This window comes from Monodon monoceros, unplaced genomic scaffold (assembly GCF_005190385.1).
Source record: "Monodon monoceros isolate NGI ecotype Baffin Bay Population unplaced genomic scaffold, NGI_Narwhal_1 Super_Scaffold_20, whole genome shotgun sequence".
Lineage (NCBI taxonomy): Eukaryota > Metazoa > Chordata > Mammalia > Artiodactyla > Monodontidae > Monodon > Monodon monoceros.
The window spans coordinates 71,742,422-71,763,239 of NW_021703777.1; the positions used below are offsets into that span (position 1 = coordinate 71,742,422).

At 38.3% G+C, this 20,818-nt stretch overlaps 1 protein-coding gene across 10 annotated transcripts in view; it reads right to left on the bottom strand.

The window, feature by feature from the left end:
• The window catches only part of LIMCH1 (LIM and calponin homology domains 1), a 336,283-nt gene that overhangs the window by 196,363 nt on the left and 119,102 nt on the right, over positions 1–20,818 (bottom strand). For all 10 annotated transcript variants that reach the window (XM_029234810.1, XM_029234807.1, XM_029234806.1 and 7 more), the window contains exon 2: positions 1,929–1,999. In XM_029234810.1, coding sequence (XP_029090643.1) covers positions 1,929–1,999 — 71 coding nt within the window. The remainder of the gene's footprint in view (positions 1–1,928; positions 2,000–20,818) is intronic.

The window sequence follows — 20,818 nt, forward strand, 5'->3', positions numbered from 1 at the left end:
TAAATTACATCAGATTCTGGCTCATCTGTTAACATCAGGAGAGGGCTAAGCCCAGAATCATTGGAGGAGCAGATGCTAGAACACAAGAGAAGTATTTAGAGCCTGTCTGAGTTTGTCTCTGTGAGATGCTAAACTAATTATGGTTTACCTAAGAGATGAGCTCTGATTTAGATTTAATAAAGGGAAAAGAGGTGGTGAGGAAAGTGAAGTATGAGAAGAGGGGAGAGACTCCACAGGAAAGAAGGTATGGAAACAGAAATCAGGGGGTGTACAGGCTTCCCTGGTGGCACAGTGGTTAAGAATCCACCTGCCAATGCAGGGGGATCTTCTGGGAAGATCCCACATGCCGCAAGCAACTAAGCCCGTGCGCCACAACTACTGAGCCTGCTCTCTAGAACCTGTGAGCCACGACTACTGAGCCCGCGTACTGCAACTACTGAAGCCCACGCACCTAGAGCCCGTGGTCCGCAACAAGAGAAGCCACCGCAATGAGAAACCCGTGCACCACAACGAAGAGTAGCCTCTGCTCGCTGCAACTAGAGAAAGCCCGCGTGCAGCAACAAAGACCTAACACAGCCAAAAATAAATAAATAAATAAATTTATTTAAAAAAACAAAAGGAAGAAATCAGGGGACATAAATTTCTCTTTGAAGAAAGAAAGGCAGTGGAGAGCAGAAAAAATAAACACTGACATGAACTATGTTGAAAATTGCTGCATAATAATCAACATTTGTACAGCAAATGTAATTTTTTAAAGCACCTTATCCACATTATCCTCTTGAAATTCATGAAAAACTTATGAAATAGGCAGGAGTTGTAAACTTTTTACTACCCCTTTAAAGAGAAACAAATGAGACTCAAGGAGGTTATATGATTTAAGGGGTGAAGAAAGGATTTGAGCCTCTATAGCTCAGGCTCCAAAATCCCTGCTCTTTCAACTACTTCGGTGGATCTCAAACAATATTCTGCAAGTCCCAAGATAAGAGTGCATTCTATGTGATTCCATTTACATAAAGTTCAGGATAAGGCAAAATAGATGCTATGGTGATAGAAATCAGAACAGTGCTTTTCTATAGGTGGTTGACATTGACTGGGAAGGGACATGAGAGAGCTTTGTGCTCTATATTTTGCTCAGGGTGTAGATTACATGAATGTACACAGTTTACAAAATCCACTGGGTTGTATATCTAGGAGCTGTGCATTTCATGCATGTACATTTCAACTCAATAAAACAAAAATCAGTTATCCAAATGACAGAACCTATCAAATGAATTCAAAATACAAAATCTTGATTTGAAGTTTATGTCCATCCCTCTATAAGTATTAAGGCTCTAGCTTATTTTGTATCTGGAAGCACTTCACAGAAAGCTCTTGAATCCATCATCATAGGAGCACTCTATGACAAAGCCCAGGTTCAAAACACAAAAATTGAACACTGCAGTTATTTTGTCAACAGCACAAATTAAATATATTCAAAATACCTCAGGGAAGTAGGCCTAGTGAGGAAGATTGCCTGGCATGTTTCAAGATGTTGTCAATAAACAGAAAGCCCTGCTTTTACTTGGCACAAGCTGTTTTTGTTTGGAGGGAATAAGGGGAGAAAAGCTGTTTTTTTTTTACCACAACTTGGTCCACAACCTTCCAATTACTTAGGCCTGAATTCCTACATTGTAAAAGTTGGTTGGAACTGAGTAGCAGCTACCAGATATTCCTTCTTCAACTAATTTGAAATTGCCAAGGTCCCCACCGCTCCCTACTGCCCCAAGACTACTTATCTTTACTGCCTAACCCACCTAAGTGATCTGTTTTTGAATTTCAGATTCAAACTGTGAGTAAATTCAAAACAAACACTAGAAGTTTTTCAGACAAACTGAATAGCATTAATGATTTTTCTTGAATAAAACCAACTGAATATAGGCTATACTTACTCGCAGAGAAGGATTCCATTTTCTAACCCTGTCCGAAAATCTTTATCACCAAAACTTCTGCCAGTTACTTGCTGGAAAAGAAAAAAAGAAAAACAGAGCATAAATTTTTCTTTTTTAATCAGGAAGCTCAGTGATTTTTTTCCAAGATATTTCAAGAGACTTGAAATAACTGGTGGCACTCCAAGAATGGGAAAAATCTGTTAGGTCTGAATTTCCTTTGCATGTGTAGCTTTGCTTAGATCAGCTAATCTTAAATTTAGACCATTTCTTTGAAGTTTTTTTCCTATCCAATACCTTAAAAAATATCTGTTCTTCCTGATAAGGATATTACTTTTGGGGTTTGGCCATGATAAGTCAAGGCCACAGCCTCTTTCATCCTGAGGGTCCAACCCACACTTTCAAAAAAGCCTGCAGAAAGCACCACCTAAGGGTAAAATATCTACACCTAAAGGGTAAAGTTAAAACATTAAGGGGGCAGAGGAAAGGAGGACACAGACCCCCTAACCTTGAGAGACTAACATCAAGACTGGTTGGAGAAAAGCCATTATCCATACTAACATGGTGTGAAAAAGGAAAATAAAAGCTGGCAAAGAATGAACTGTGCTGTGTCTGATAAAAACACAGTAGTGATGGCCTTTCTTGATGCCTCTGGCTCTCAGCAGCCTTTGGTCTGGGCACCAGGGCATTCATTTTTTCATTCAGTAAATATTTATTGAGCATCTACAATATGCCAGGTAAATATGCATGCTATAAATCCTAAAGCAACCTCTAAAATAGCAAAATTTTAAAATACAGCTAATAAGCCAAGAAAGGAGATTAAATGGAATTATAAAAAAGATACTCTAACCATAAAAAAGAAAAAAGTAAAAGGGAATACAGAATAGATGGAATAAACAGAAAGCAAATAGCAATATTATAGACTTAAACCTAACCATGTCCATCAAAGCATTAAATATAAATGGTGTAAACATCTCCAATTAAACTAAAGAGATCATCAGGTTGGATTAAAAAAGCAAGACCCAACTATGTGATGCCTACAGGCAATGCACTTTAAATACAAAGATACGAATAGGTAAAAATAGAATAGAATAAGATATACCGTGCTAACACTAATCAAAAGAAAGCTAAAGTGGTTGTATTAACTTCTACAATAAAGAATAATACCAGGGACAGAGAAAGTCATCTTAAAACAAAGGGTTTAGGTCATCAGGAAAATAATTCTAACACTTTTACACCTAATTTGTTTTTTTTAAAAAAGCTTCAAGATACATAAGCCAAATCAGATAGATCTGCAAGAAGAAATAGACAAATTCACAACTAGAGTCAGAGATTTAATATCTCTCTTTGATAACTGATAGAATAAGCAGAGAGAAAATCAATAAGGATAAAGAAGGCTTGAATAACACTATCAACCAAATTGACTTAATTGACATTTCTAGAATATTCCACCCTACAACAGCAGAATGAACATAATTCTTCTTAAGTTCACAATGAATATTTATTGAAATAGACCAGTTTCTGGGTCAGAAAACTAGTCCCCAAAAGCTTAAAAGAATTTAGTACATAAAAAGAAAGTTATCTAACCACAATGGAATTAAATTAGAAATTAACAACAGAAATGTCTATGAAAAAAATCCCTAACCCCAAGTAATACAATTCTAAACAACCCATTGATCAAAGAAGAAATCAAAAGAAATTAGAATCTATTTCGTAGTGAAAGAATATGGCAATATAAAAATGTATGGAGGGCTTCCCTGGTGGCGCAGTGGTTGAGAGTCCGCCTGCCGGTGCAGGGGACATGGGTTTGTGCCCCAGTCCAGGAAGATCCCACATGCCACGGAGCAGCTGGGCCCGTGAGCTGTGGCCGCTGGGCCTGCACGTCCGGAGTCTGCGCTCCGCAATGGAAAAGGCCACAATAGTGAGAGGCCCGCATACCGCAAATAAATAAATAAATAAATAGGGAAGGTGGGAGGGAGGGAGATGCAAGAGGGAAGAGATATGGGAACATATGTATATGTATAACTGATTCACCTTGTTATAAAGCAGAAACTAACACACCATTGTAAAGCAATTATACCCCAATAAAGATGTTAAAAAAAATGTATGGAAAGATGCTAAAACAGTATATGGGGGAAATATATGGCACAAAACACTTATATATCAGAAAAAAGATCTCATATCAATGACTTCTGCCCCCACCTTAAGAAAATTAAGCCCAAATTAATCAGAAAAAAGGAGAATTTATAAGAGTTGAAATCAATCAAGTAGAAAACCAAAGACTGACAGAGAAAAAAAATCAACAAAATCAAAAGCTATTTAGGACCAGAAACTGCTGCAGTTCTCAGCCATGGTTAATAGTTGTTGTCAAGAGGATCCCAGGGCTCCTTGCTGGAGGGATGAGGAGCTGATGGGGACCCATGGAGGGTTTCTTGGAGTCTCTGTGGAGCCTCTGGGCCAGATCTCATAGTGAAGGCTGTAGGATCTTCCTTCCAGCCCCAGAAGCTCTGCTTGAGTCCACAGGCGCCCACCTGACCTCTGGTTCCTGGGAAGAGTGGAGTTGTCAGCAAGAGACCCTGGATGCTGAGGCCCAGGGGGAAGATGCCAGCCAACTGGAGTGCTCCTGGCTCTGACTACAGGGGGATGTGAAAACTCCTGTAAGCTGTGTCCCTGACAGGGTATTGGTGCTCCAGCCTGGTGTCAGGCCTGAGCCTGTGAGGTGAGAGAGCTGAGTTCAGGACATTGCACCACCAGAGACCTCATGGTCCCAAGTAATATCAATCAGTGAGAGCTCTCCCAGAGATCTCCATCTCAATGCTAAGACCCAGCTCCACCCAACAGCCAGGAAGCTCCAGTGCTGAACACCCCATGCCAAAAAACTAGCAAGAACACAACCCTGCCCATTAGCAGAGAGGCTGCCTAAAATCATACTAAGTTCACAGACACCCCCAAACACACCACTAGACACGCCCCACCTACCAGAGCACAGGCACCAGTCCCCTCCACCAGGAAGCCCTCACAAGCCACTGAACTAACCTCACCCACTGGGGGTAGACACCAAAAACAATGGGAACTACAAACCTGCAGCCTGCAAAAAAGGAGACGTCAAACACTGTAAGTTAAACAAAATGAGAAGACAGAGAAATGCAGCAGATGAAGGAGCAAGGTAAAAACCCACCAGACCAAACAAATGAAAAGGAAATACTCAGTCTACCTGAAAAAGAATTCAGAGTAATGATAGTAAATATGATCCAAATCTTGGAAATAGAATGGAGAAAACACAAGAAATGTTTAACAAGGACCTAGAAGAACTAAAGAGCAAACAAACAATGATGAACAACACAATAAATGAAATTTAAAATTCTCTAGAAGGAATCAATAGCAGAATAACTGAGGCAGAAGAACAGATAAGTGACCTGGAAGATAAAATAGTGGAAATAACTACCACAGAGGAGAATAAAGAAAAAAGAATGAAAAGAGTTGAGGACAGTCTCAGAGACCTCTGGGACAACATTAAATGCACCAACATTCGAATTATAGGGGTCCCAGAAGAAGAAGAGAAAAAGAAAGGGTCTGAGAAAATATTTGAAGATATTATAGTTGAAAACTTCCCTAACATGGGAAAGGAAAGAGTCAATCAAGTCCAGGAAGCACAGAGTCCCATACAGGATAAATCCAAGGACAAACATGCCAAATCACATATTAATCAAACTATCAAAAATTAAATACAAAGAAAAAACATTAAAAGCAGCAAGGGAAAAGCAACAAATAACATATAAGGGAACTCCCATAAGGTTAATAGCTGATCTTTCAGCAGAAACTCTGCAAACCAGAAGGGAGTGGCAGGATATATTTAAAGTGATGAAAGGGAAAAACCTACAACCAAGATTACTCTACCCAGCAAGTATCTCATTCAGATTCAACAGAGAAATTAAAACCTTTACAGACAAGCAAAAGCTAAGAGAATTCAGCACCACCAAACCAGGTTTACAACAAATGCTAAAGGAACTTCTCTAGGCAGGAAACACAAGAGAAGGAAAAGACCTACAATACCAAACCCAAAACATTTAGGAAAATGGTAATAGGAACATACATATCGATAACTACCCTAAATGTAAATGGATTAAATGCTCCAATCAAAACACATAGACTGGCTGAATGGATACAAAAACAAGACCCATATATATGCTATCTACTAGAGACCCACTTAAGACCTAGGGACACATACAGACTGAAAGTGAGGGGATGGAAAAAGATATTCCATGCAAATGGAAATCAAAAGAAAGCTGGAGTAGCAATTCTCATATCAGACAAAATAGACTTTAAAATAAAGAATGTTACAAGAGACAAAGAAGGACACTACATAATGATCAAGGGATCAATCCAAGAAGAAGATATAACAATTGTAAATATTTATGCATCTAAAATAGGAGCACCTCAATACACAAGGCAAATGCTGACAGCCTTAAAAGGGGAAATCGACAGTAACACAATCATAGTAGGGGACTTTAACACCCCACTTTCACCAATGGACAGATCATCCAAAATGGAAATAAATAAGGAAACACAAGCTTTAAATGACACATTAGACAGGATGGACTTAATTGATATTTATAGGACATTCCATCCAAAAACAACAGAATACACTTTCTTTTGAAGTGCTTATGGAACATTCTCCAGGATAGATCATATCTCGGGTCACAAATAAAGCCTTGGTAAATTTAAGAAAATTGAAATCTTATCAAGTATCTTTTCCTACCACAACGCTATGAGACTAAATCTCAATTACAGGAAAAAAATACTGTAAAAAATACAAACACATGGAGGCTAAACAATACGTTACTGAATAACCGAGAAATCACTGAAGAAACAAAGAGGAAATCAAAAAATACCTAGAGACAAATGACAATGAAAACATGATGACCCAAAACCTATGGGATGCAGCAAAAGCAGTTCTAAAAGGGAAGTTTACAGCAATACAATCCTACCTCAAGAAACAAGAAAAATCTAGGGCTTCCCTGGTGGCGCAGCGGTTGAGAGTCCACCTTCCAATGCAGGGGATGCGGGTTCATGCCCCGGTCTGGGAAGATCCCGCATGCTGCGGAGCGGCTAGGCCTGTGAGCCATGGCCGCTGAGCCTGTGCGTCAGGAGCCTGTGCTCCGCAATGGGAGAGGCCACAACAGTGAGAGGCCCGCGTACCGCAAAAAAAAAAAAGAAACAAGAAAAATCTGAAATAAACAACCGAAACATACACTTAAAGCAATTAGAGAAAAAAGAACAAAAAACCCCAAAAGTTAGCAGAAGGAAAGAAATCATAAAGATCAGACCAGAAATAAATGAAAAATAAATGAAGGAAACAATAGCAAAGATCAAGAAAACTAAAAGCTGGTTCTTTGAGAAGATAAACAAAATTGATAAACCATTTAGCGAGACTCATCAAGAAAAAAAGGGAAAAGACTCAAATCAACAGAATTAGAAATGAAAAAGAAGTAAAAACTGACAGTGAATAAATACAAAGGATCATGAGAGATTACTACGAGCAACTATATGCCAATAAAATGGATAACCTGGAATGGACAAATTCTTAGAAAAGTACAACCTTCCAAGACAGAACCATGAAGAAAAAGAAAATATAACGAGACCAATCACAAGCACTGAAATTGAAACTGTGATTAAAAATCTTCCAACAAACAAAAGCCCAGGACTAGATGGCTTCACAGGTGAATTCTATCAAATACGTAGGGAAGAGCTAACACCAACCTTCTCAAACTCTTCCAAAATACAGCAGAGGGAGGAACACTCCTAAACTCATTCTATGAGGCCACCATATACCAAAACCAGACAAAGATGTCACAAAAAAAGAAAACTACAGGCCAATATCACTGATGAACAGAGATGCAAAAATCCTCAACAAAATACTAGCAAACAGGGCTTCCCTGGTGGCACAGTGGTTGAAAATCTGCCTGCCAATGCAGGGGACACGGGTTCGAGTCCTGGTCTGGGAAGATCCCACATGCCGTGGAGCAACTAGGTCCGTGAGCCACAACTACTGAGCCTGCACGTCTGGAGCTTGTGCTCCACAACAAGAGAGGCTGCGACAGTGAGAGGCCCGTGAACCGCGATGAAGAGTGGCCCCCGATCACCGCAACTAGAGAAATCCCTTGCACAGAAACGAAGACCCAACACAGCCAAAAATAAATATATAAATAAATAAATAAATAAATAAATAAATAAATAAAATACTAGCAAACAGAATCCAACAGCACATGAAAAGGATCATACACCATGATCAACTGGGGTTTATCCAGGCATGCAAGGATTCTTCAATATACGCAAATCAATCAAGGTGATAAGCCATATTAACATATTGAAGGAGAAAAACCATATGATCATCTCAATAGATGCAGAAAAAGCTTTTGACAAAATTCAACACCAATTTATGATAAAAACCCTCCAGAAAGTAGGCATAGAGGGAACTTACCTCAACATAATAAAGGCCATATATGACAAACCCACAGCCAACATCATTCTCAGTGGTGAAAAACTGAAACCATTTCCACTAAGATCAGGAACAAGACAAGGTTGCCCAATGTCACCACTATTTTTCAACATAGTTTTGGAAGTTTGAGCCATGGCAATCAGAGAAGAAAAAAAAATAAAAGGAATACAAACTGGGAAAGAAGAAGTAAAACTGTCACTGTTTGCAGATGACATGATACTATATATAGAGAATCCTAAAGATGCTACCAGAAAACTACTAGAGCTAATCAATGAATTTGGTAAAGTAGCAGGATACAAAATTAATGCACAGAAATCTCTTGCATTCCTATACAGTAACGATAAGAAATCTGAAAGAGAAATTAAGGAAACACTCCCATTTACCACTGCAACAAAAAGAATAAAATACCTAGGAATAAACCTACCTAAGGAGACAAAAGACCTGTATGCAGAAAACTATAAGACACTGATGAAACAGAAATTAAAGATGATACAAACAGATGGAGAGGTATACCATGTTCTTGGATTGGAAGAATCAACATTGTGAAAATAACTATACTACCCAAAGCAATCTACAGATTCAATGTAATCCCTATCAAACTACCAGTGGCATTTTTCATAGAACTAGAACAAAAAATTTCACAATTTGTATGGAAACACAAAAGATCCCGAATAGCCAAAGCAATGTTGAGAAAGAAAAACAGAGCTGGAGGAATCAGGCTCCCTGACTTCAAACTATATTACAAAGCTACAGTAATCAAGACAGTATGGTACTGGCACAAAAACAGAAATATAGATCAATGGAACAGGATAGAAAGCCCAGAGATAACCCATGCACATATGGTCACCTTATCTTTCATAAAGGAGGCAGGAATATACATTGGAGAAAAGACAGTCTCTTCAATAAGTGGTGCTGGGAAAACTGGACAGCTACATGTGAAAGTATAAAATTAGAATACTTCCTAACACCATACACAAAAATAAACTCCAAATGGATAAAAGACCTAAATGTAAGGCCAGACACTATAAAACTCTTAGAGGAAAACATAGGCAGAACACTCTATGACATAAATCACAGCAAGGTCCTTTTTGACCCACCTCCTAGAGAAGTGGAAATAAAAACAAAAATTAACAAATGGGACCTAATGAAACTTCAAAGCTTTTGCACAGCAAAGGAAAACATAAACAAGATGAAAAGACAACCCTCAGAAAGGAGAAAATATTTGCAAACAAAGCAACTGACAAAGGATTAATCTCCAAGATATATAAGCAGCTCATGCAGCTCAATATCACAAAAACAAACAACCCAATCCAAAAATGGGCAGGAGACCTAAATAGACATTTCACCAGAGAAGATACACAGATTGCTGGCAAATACATGAAAGGATGCTCAACATCACTAATCAGTAGGGAAATGCAAATCAAAAGTACAATGAGGTATCACCTCACACCAGTCAGAATGGCCATCATCAAAATATCTACCAACAATAAATGCTGGAGAGGGTGTGGAGAAAAGGGAACCCTCTTGCACTGTTGGTGGGAATGTGAACTGGTACAGCCACTATGGCGAACAGTATGGAGGTTCCTTAAAAAACTAAAAATAGAACTACCATATGACCCAGCAATCCCACTACTGGGCATATACCCTGGGAAAACCATAATTCAAAAAGAGTCATGTACCACAATGTTCACTGCAGCTCTATTTACAATAGCCAGGACATGGAAGCAACCTAAGTGTCCATTGACAGATGAATGGATAAAGAAGATGTGGCACATATAGACAATGGAATATTACTCAGCCATAAAAAGAAACGAAATTGAGTTATTTGTAGTGAGGTGGATGGACCTAGAGTCTGTCATACAGAGTGAAGTAAGTCAGAAAGAGAAAGACAAATACCGTATGCTAACACGTATATATGGATCTAAAAAAAAAATTGTTCTGAAGAACCTAGGGGCAGGACAGGAATAAAGATGCAGAGGTAGAGAATGGACTTGAGGACACGGGGAGGGAGAAGGGTAAACTGAGACAAAATGAGAGAGTAGCATTGACATATATACACTACCAAATGTAAAATAGATAGCTAGTGGGAAGCAGCTACATAGCACAGGGAGATCAGCTCGGTGCTGTGTGACCACTTAGAAGGGTGGGAAAGGGAGGGTGGGAGGGAGACACAAGAGGGAGGGGATATGGGGATATATATATATACATATAGCTGTTTCAGTTTGTTATGCAGCAGAAATACAACATTGTAAAGCATTTATACTCTAATAACGATGTTAGAAAACTCTTTATTTGAGATCAACAAAATTGATAAACCTTTAGCTAATAAATTTGATAACCTTTGGTTTTTAGCCAAAAAAGAAAGACACAAATTACCAATACCAGGAATGACATGATATCATTACAGATTCTACATACATTAAAAGGATAACAAAGAAATATAAATAAATCTGTGACAATAAGTTCACCAACTTAGATGAATTGAATAAAATTTTTGACACAAGCGTCCATAGTTCACTCAACAAAGAAATAGATAACCTTCCCAAAAGAAAACGCCAGGCCCAGAAGGCTTACCTGGTGAATTACAGCAAATATTTAAGAAAGAAGTAATGCAAATCTACACAAACTCTTCCAGACAGTTGAAGAGGAAAGAATACTTCCCAGTTCATTTTATTAGGGCAGCATTACCGTGATTCTAAAATGAAAGACATTATAAAACAGATAACACACGTACACACACACACAGACACACACACAGGGGAAATATGTCAACACCATGGTGGGAATCAGATGTGATCTTTATTTTCTTCTTTTAAAGTTTCCCTCTTTTCCTAAAACTTTCTCCAGTTAATACATATTACTTTAACCATCAGAAAAACCAAACAAGGTTTTTTCTTTTTCTTTTTTTTTTTTAAGAGCAGCCCAAGGAAACTAAGCAGTCCCAACTCTTCCTTGTAAATCAGAGTTCAAGTTCTATTATAAGACATCCTCATTACCACTCCCACTAGAAAGGCAATCCACAAGCCAATACAATATACCACCTCCAAAAAATTCCTTTGTTAATATCCTCTCATTCTTATCTGAGGAAAGGTGAGAAAATAGATAAAACGTAGTTCCTTACAGTTTGCAAATATCTAGCTTTTTCCGCAAAATAAAATATTGAGAAAGGAATTAAAGAAAGTCTTCATAAAGCTAAAGTTTTCACCACAGACTTAGAACAGCATAGCATTTTCTTTCATGAATTTATTAGTTCTGATTTATATTCTCAAAACGTTACTAATATTCTTTATAAAACTAACCTCCATTCAGTGAGAAGTGATTAGAAAGCTTTAAAAACATTTTTTTCAGGTCTTTACATTTTTGTTAAAAGTATTATATTCTAGTGCAGATGGTGCTAACATTGAGAACCCAAGCTCGTTTATACATTTATTACAGAATTTCTGGCTAAGTTAAGCCAGGTCCCTCTCCATTTACTGGGCGAAGATGATAAGCAGGGCTGAGATAGAAACACAAATGAGACATGGCCACTGCATGCAGAAAACTCACAGATGGAAGGAAAGCAGATATCTAAGTTCCTACCATAAATAGAAGGTAACAGAACTATTAAGATTATAAGATAATATTGGTGGTCCATGAACCACCTAAAATTCCCATGTACTATTTAAAATTATCTTGCATGTGATGCATGGCCACTAAAAAATTTCAAGTAGATTCGATTTAATAGTCCAAAGTCAGACTGCTAATCAAGATGTAGTCTGATTAAATTCAGTTTCCTAGACTCCTAATTGTGGAGGTGGGAGCAGGCACCACGCATTTGGAGGAAGGTGCTCATTTCCACCTCTGTTCCTTCTCATCTGCCTCCTTCCCCGCTCTTCTGTGTCCATCAGGTCCCAGCATAGCTTTCACACGGCTCTCCACTGATCCAAATGCCATCCGTTGTTCCAAGCCCAGGTTACTTAGTGTAGAGGCACCTGGCCCTTTGTTAGGAGGGTCAACAGCTGAATAGACTCCAGAAATTCAACAAGGACTGAGCCACTGAACAGTCTGGTCCTTAGACCAGCACCGGCAGCAGCCACAGCAGCATCTTCACCTGGAATTAACGTTAGATATACAGACTCAGTCCTCCCACCTTCTCCAAGACCTACTTAATCAGAACAAGCGTTTAAAAAAGAGCCCATGTGATTCATATGCAAAGTAAATTTTACAAAGCCCTGACCTTGCATACTAAACTAAGCCAGCAGTTCAGTCTCAGAAAGGTTGGACCCTCCGTTAGAATCAGGAATTTGGATGACTTCTCTCAATGACCCCTCTTAGCAACATCTTTATGATGTATTTACAGTGTCACACGTTGTATAGTTTAACTATAAAGATTCGTAACAGCATAAGCCATTACTATAAAGACAAAAAACAAAAAAAACCCAGCTGCCAAGAACCAACCGCCATTACCAACAGACCATGAGCAGGGGAAATGAAAAGTGACTGCCAAGTTCTTCACTAACCTTCCCACCTGGGCCCCAACTGATGGAGGACTCTCAGTAACCTTCCAGACAAGGCACTGACCAAGCCATCAGCTCGTGATCACTCTCCAAGGACACAGAATAGGATGGGAAGATTAATAGAGCCTTAAAGAGGATCTGTGATGGAGATCTGGGATGTGGGGTGGGTGGGGAGAGAGCCCAGGTTCAGAAGCATTCAGGGGCTTACAGGGGAAGAGCAGCATGAAGTGTCAAGAGCGCTTTATCATTCCCCCAAATCCTGCTTTGCATACCTTGCTGGTCCTCACCCATCCGACCAACTAGTCCTAGCAACTCTACCCTTGCAGTTGTTCAGCTTAGTTATACTTGACCCCACTCTTTCATACCCAGTCACATCCACCAACAAATCCTGTTGATTCACCCTTCAGAATTTAGCCAGAATCCAACCACTTCTCGTGGCCTCCACTCTACCACCTTACTCCGAGCCGTCATCATCTTACACCTGAGATAAGAGTCTCCTAACTGGCTCACTGCTTCCACCCTTGCCTCCTTCCATCTATTCTCAACCCAGCAGCCAGGGTAATCCTATCAAGTACTCCACTCAAACCCACCCCAATACTTCCCCATCTCACTCACAGTAAAAGCCAAAGTTTTTACAGTTCTCTGAAGGTATTCAACATAAAAACAAACAAGGAAAAAAACCCTACCAGGGGAATATGGACAAAACTATTGGGCACCACCATGATTTTAAGGGTAGACATAACGAACTTGCATACATCTCCCCCATTCACGGTGATCCTCAGAAGTACTTATGGTGGCAATTATATCACCAACTATGCCCTATATGCCTTTCAGAAGAGTCCAATGTCAGATTTTTTCCCCTACTTTATGGTTTAGGATTAATTCACTTTCATTACTAACCAAAATATTTGTTGGCAGAACATACTGTGTAAGATTAAAATAGTCTATAAATAGGTAATTTACCAAAACCTCGATGGTTTTAAAGGAAAAGCTTCCTTCTACCTTAGCAATCAAACCAAAAGCAGAAGCAAGAGGACATCATGATGTGTCATCACACTACTTTATGCAAGTAATTACTGAGTAATAAGCTCATCTGGACTCGATTTCCTTCCCATAGAACTAAAAGGTAATTATGTCTCTGAGTTTCTCCATGTCAATGGCACTGCTCTAGAACACTCAGATAACTGAAATATGGAGAACTTTTTAAAAAAACAGTCTAATAAAGAAAACCACACAATTTTATGGTAACATTTTTACAATGTGTTTATAATGCAACACACTGACACTGTATGTCTTAATGCCTCATTTTGTTAATTACTTTATTACCATCGTTACTAAATAGGTGCCATGAACAAAGACTGCCAAGAATCAGTCTTTCAGCCTGATCATTACCATTTATACAAATTGCATTTCAGAAATATTTTCATTTATCTTCAGTTGTTTCTTGAAAACAATCTGGTGGACAAACTGCAGTCTACTAATAAACTGCAGGTCCGAAGGGATTTTAAATAAATGTTGGAGGAACTTCCCTGGGGGTCCAGTGGGTAGGACTCTGTGCTCCCAATAGAGGGGGCCTGGGTTCAATCCCTGGTTGGGAAATTAGATCACACACGCAGGCCGCAGCTAGGAAGTCCGCATGCCACAACGAAAGATCCCACATGCCACAACGAAGATCCTGCATGCCACAACTAAGACCCGGCACAGCCAAAATAAATAAATAAATAAGTAAATTTTTTTTAAGTTACAATTTTTTTTTTTTTAAGTTACAATTTTAAAAAATAAAAAAATAAATGTTGGAAATCCTATTATAATGATCTTAAGAAGCAATTCTATTGGCTGGCAAAATAATGGTCCCTGCATTCAAGAAATAGAAAAAATACAAAATTTACTATATTTTGACTTAATCTTTGAAAGACATGGACATTTTCCCTAAATTGTTGTACAAAAACAGGTACACTTTTCAGAAGGTTTGATTTCCTCCTACAAACAGTCAATGAAAATCACACCTCTTTAATTCACCAGAGAAAATTATTTGTAGTTCATTATGCTCACTTCTCTTCTGATAATATTTGACTTATTTAACAGAAAGAGTATTGCTTTTTAAATCTAAATTGTAAAATAAAGCAGAAGATAATTGCTCTTATTTTTCACATTTATTGACAAATAAATCCACTGCTATTGCTGTCTCCTTAATAGGGCTGCTAGAAAAATCAAATCAAAATTCTGTGGAGAAGAACACAGCAAGGAGGCAACTGTCTGCAAGTTAGGAAGGGTGCTCTCGCTAGAGACCAATCAGCTGGCATCTTCATCTTGGACTTCCCAGCACTCAGAACTTCCCAACTGGCCCAGAAAGCTGTGTTCTTGGTTTTCTGCCAGCTCATTAGCCACAGGATCTAATCCATTGCCAGCACAGGCTGTTACAACGCCAACCTGGGTCCAGAGATGGGCTTTGGACTGTGCAGGCATAAAGGATAATAGTTTAAAAAAACAAATACACAAGAGGGCAGACAGCAGAAACAAGAAGAACTACAATCCTGCAGCCTGTGAAACAAAAACCACATTCACAGAAAGACAGACAAGATGAAAAGGTAGAGGGCTAGGTACCAGATGAAGGAACAAGATAAAACCCCAGTAAAACAACTAAATGAAGTGGAGATAGGCAACCTTCCAGAAAAAGAATTCAGAATAATGATAGTGAAGATGATCCAGGACCTCGGAAAAAGAATGGAGGCAAAGATCGAGAAGATGCAAGAAATGTTTAACAAAGACCTAGAAGAATTAAAGAACAAACAAACAGAGATGAACAATACACTAACTAAAATGAAAACTACACTAGAAGGAATCAATAGCAGAATAACTGAGGCAGAAGAAGGGATAAGTGACCCGGAAGACAGAATGGTGGAATTCACTGCTGCGGAACAGAATAAAAAAAAAAGAATGAAAAGAAATGAAGACAGCCTAAGAGACCTCTGGGACAACATTAAACGCAACAACATTCGCATTACAGGGGTCCCAGAAGGAGAAGAGAGAGAGAAAGGACCCAAGAAAATCTTTGAAGAGATTACAGTCAAAAACCTCCCTAACTTGGGAAAGGAAATTGCCACCCAAGTCCAGGAAGCACAGCAAGTCCCATACAGGATACACCCAAGGAGAAACATGCCGAGACACATAGTAATCAAACTGGCAAAAATTAAAGACAAAGAAAAATTATTGAAAGCAGCAAGGGAAAAATGACAAATAACATACAAGGGAACTCCCATAAAGTTAACAGCTGATTTCTCAGCAGAAACTCCACAAGCCAGAAGGGAGTGGCATGATACACTTAAAGTGATGAAAGGGAAGAACCTAGAGCCAAGATTACTCTACCCAGCAAGGATCTCATTCAGATTCAATGGAGAAATCAAAAGCTTTACAGACAAGCAAAAGCTAAGAGAATTCAGCACCACCAAACCAGCTCTACAACAAATGCTAAAGGAACTTCTCTAAGTGGGAAACACAAGAGAAGAAAAGGACCTACAAAAACAAACCCAAAACAATTAAGAAAATGGTCATAGGAACATACATATCAATAATTATCTTAAACGTGAATGGATTAAATGCTCCAACCAAAACACACAGGCTTGCTGAATGGATACAGAAACAAGACCCATATATATGTTGTCTACAAGAGACCCACTTCAGACCTAGGGACACATACAGACTGAAAGTGAGAGGATGGAGAAAGATATTCCATGCAAATGGAAATCAAAAGAAAGCTGGAGTAGCAATACTCATATCAGATAAAATAGACTTTAAAATAAAGAATGTTACAAGAGGCAAGGAAGGACACTACATCATGATCAAGGGATCAATCCAAGAAGAAGATATAACAATTGTAAATATATATGCACCCAACAAAGGAGCACCTCAATACATAAGGCAACTGCTAACAGCTCTAAAAGAGGAAATTGACAGTAACACAATAATAGTGGGGGACTTTAACACCTCACTTACACCAATGGACAGATCAGCCAAAGTGAAAATAAGTAAGGAAACAGAAGCTTTAAATGACACAATAGACCAGATAGATTTAATTGATATTTATAGGAAATTCCATCCAGAAAGAGCAGATTACACTTTCTTCTCAAGTGCACACGGAACATTCTCCAGGATAGATCACATCTTGGGTCACAAATAAAGCCACAGTAAATTTAAGAAAATTGAAATCATATCAAGCATCTTTTCTGACCACAATGCTATGAAATTAGAGATGAATTACAGGGGAAAGAAACATAAAAAACACAAACACATGGAGGCTAAACAATACATTACTAAATAACCAAGAGATCACTGAAGAAATCTAAGAGGAAATCAAAAAATACCTAGAGACAAATGACAATGAAAACACGACGATCCAAAACCTATGGGATGCAGCAAAAGCAGCTCTAAGAGGGAAGTTAATAGCTATACAAGCCTACCTCAAGAAACGAGAAAAATCTCAAATAAACAATTTAACCTTACACCTACAGGAACCAGAGAAAGAAGAACAAACAAAACCCAAAGTTAGCAGAAGGAAAGAAATCATGAAGATCAGAGGAGAAATAAATGAAAGAGAAACAAAGATAACAATAGCAAAGATCAATAAAACTAAAAGCTGGTTCTTTGAGAAGATAAGCAAAGTTGATAAACCATTAGCCAGACTCATCAAGAAAAAGAGGGAGAGGACTCAAATCAATAAAATTAGAAATGAAAAAGAAGAAGTTACAACAGACACCGCAGAAATACAAAGCATCCTAAGAGACTACTACAAGCAGCTCTATGCCAATAAGATGGACAACCTGGGAGAAATGGACAAATCCTTAGAAAGGTATAACCTTCCAAGACTGAACCTGGAAGAAATAGAAAATATGAACAGACCAATCACAAGTAATGAAATTGGAACTGGGATTAAAAATCTTCCAACAAACAAAAGTCCAGGACCAGATGGCTTCACAGATGAATTCTATCAAACATTTACAGAAGAGCTAACACCCATCCTTCTCAAACTCTTCCAAAAAATTGCGGAGGAAGGAACACTCCCAAACTCATTCTATGAGGCCACCATCACCCTGATACCAAAACCAGACAAAGATATTACAAAAAAAGAAAATTACAGACCAGTATCACTGGTGAATGTAGATGCAAAAATCCTCATCAAAATACTAGCAAGCAGAATCCAACAACACATTAAAAGGATCATACACCATGATCAAGTGGGATTTATCCCAGGGATGCAAGGATTCTTCAACATATGTAAATTAATCAATGTGATAAACCATATTAACAAATTGAAGAATAAAAAACATATGATCATGTCAATAAATGCAGAAAAAGCTTTTGACAAAATTCAACACCCATTTATGATAAAAACTCTCCAGAAAGTGGGCATAGAGGGAACCTACCTCAACATAATAAAGGCCATATACGACAAACCCAAGGCAAACATCATTCTCAATGGTGAAAAACTGAGTGTTTCCACTAAGATCAGCAACAGGACAAGAATGTCCACTCTCACCACTATTATTCAACAGTTTTTGAAGTCCTAGCCATGGCAGTCAGAGAAGAAAAAGAAATAAAAGGAATCCAAATTGGAAAAGAAGAATTAAAACTGTCACTGTTTGCAGATGACATGATACTATACATAGAGAATCCTAAAGATGCCACCAGAAAACTACTAGAGCTAATCAATGAATTTGGTAAAGTAGCAGGATACAAAATTAATGCACAGAAATATCTTGCATTCCTATAAACTAATGATGAAAAATCTGAAAGAGAAATTAAGGAAACACTCCCATTTACCACTGAAACAAAAAGAATAAAATACCTAGGAATAAACCTACCTAGGGAGACAAAAGACCTGTATGCAGAAAACTACAAGACACTGATGAAAGAAATTAAAGATGATACCAACAGATGGAGAGATATACCATGTTCTTGGATTGGAAGAATCAATGTTGTGAAAATGACTATACTACCCAAAGCAATCTACAGATTCAATGCAATCCCTATCAAACTACCAATGACATTTTTTACAGAACTGGAACAAAAATCTTAAAATTTGTATGGAGACACAAAAGACCCCAAATAGCCAAAGCAGTCTTGAGGGAAAAAAACAGAGCTGGAGGAATCAGACTCCCTGACTTCAGACTATACTACAAAGCTACAGTAATCAAGACAATATGGTACTGGCACAAAACCAGAAACATAGATCAATGGAACAAGATAGAAAGCCCACGCACCTATGGTCACGCACCTATGGTCAACTAATCTATGACAAAGGCTGCCAGTATATACAATGGAGAAAAGACAGTCTCTTCAGTAAGTGGTGCTGGGAAAACTGGATAGCTACATGTAAAAGAATGAAATTAGAACACTCTCTAACATCATACACAAAAATAAACTCAAAATGGATTAGAGACCTAAATGTAAGGCCGGACACTATAAAACTCTTAGAGGAAAACATAAGAAGAACACACTTTGACATAAATCACAGCAAGATCTTTTTTGATCCACCTCCTAGAGAAATGGAAATAGAAAGAAAAATAAACAAATGGGACCTAATGAAACTTCAAAGCTTTTGCACAGCAATGGAAACCATAAACAAGATGAAAAGACAACCCTCAGAAAGAAGAAAATATTTGCAAACAAATCAACGGACAAAGGATTAATCTCCAAAATATATAAATAGCTCATGCAGCTCAATATTAAAAAAACAAACAACCCAATCCAAAAATGGGCAGAAGACCTAAATAGACATTTCTCCAAAGAAGACATACAGATGGCCAAGAAGCACATGACAAGGTGTTCAACATCACTAATTATTAGAGAAATGCAAATCAAAACTACAATGAGGTATCACCTCACACCAGTTAGAATGGGCATCATCAGAAAATCCGCAAACAACAAATGCTGGAGAGGGTGTGAAGAAAAGGGAACCCTCTTGCACTGTTGGTTGAATGTAAGTTGATACAGCCACTATGGAGATCAGTATGGAGGTTCTTTTAAAAACTAAAAACAGAATTACCTTATGATCCAGCAATCCCACTACTGGGCATATACCCAGAGAAAACCATAATTCAAAAAGACACATGCACCTCAATGTTCATTGCAGCACTATTTACAATAGCCAGGTCATGGAAGCAACCTAAATATGCCCATCGACAGATGAATGGATAAAGAAGATGTGGTACATATATATAGAATGGAATATTACTCAACCATAAAAAGGAACGAAATTGGGTCATTTGTTGAGACGTGGATGGATCTAGAGACTGTCATACAGAGTGAAGTAAGTCAGAAAGAGAAAAACAAATATCGTATATTAACGCATATATGTGGAACCTAGAAAAATGGTACAGATGAACCGGTTTGCAGGGCAGAAATTGAGACACAGATGTAGAGAACAAACGTACGGGCACCGAGGGGGGAAAGCAGTGGCGGGGGTGGGGGGGTGTTGGGTGGGTGGTGTGATGAATTGGGCGATTGGGATTGACATGTATACACTGATGTGTATAAAGTTAATGACTAATAAAGACCTGCTGTATAAAAAAATAAATTAAATTAAATTAAAAAAAAATTCTATGGAAACCCTTTGCAAACCATCTCAAGTCATACTCATCTAAGTCAGAATTAGCAATCAACTAATAACCATCTACCAAATACCTACTTCTGTCCAGGCAGTATAAGAGGTGTGAGTGAGATCAAAATAACAAGAGCTGGACCCTACTCAGTAAGAACCCATGAGCCAGGGGGAAAGATAAAACATTACAAAACAGTAGTTGGTGTTGGAAGAGAATTATGGGCAAGAGCACAGAGCAAGCAATCAACACAAACTGCACAACTAAAGAGATAGCTGAATAGTGCACATTCACAGAGCAATT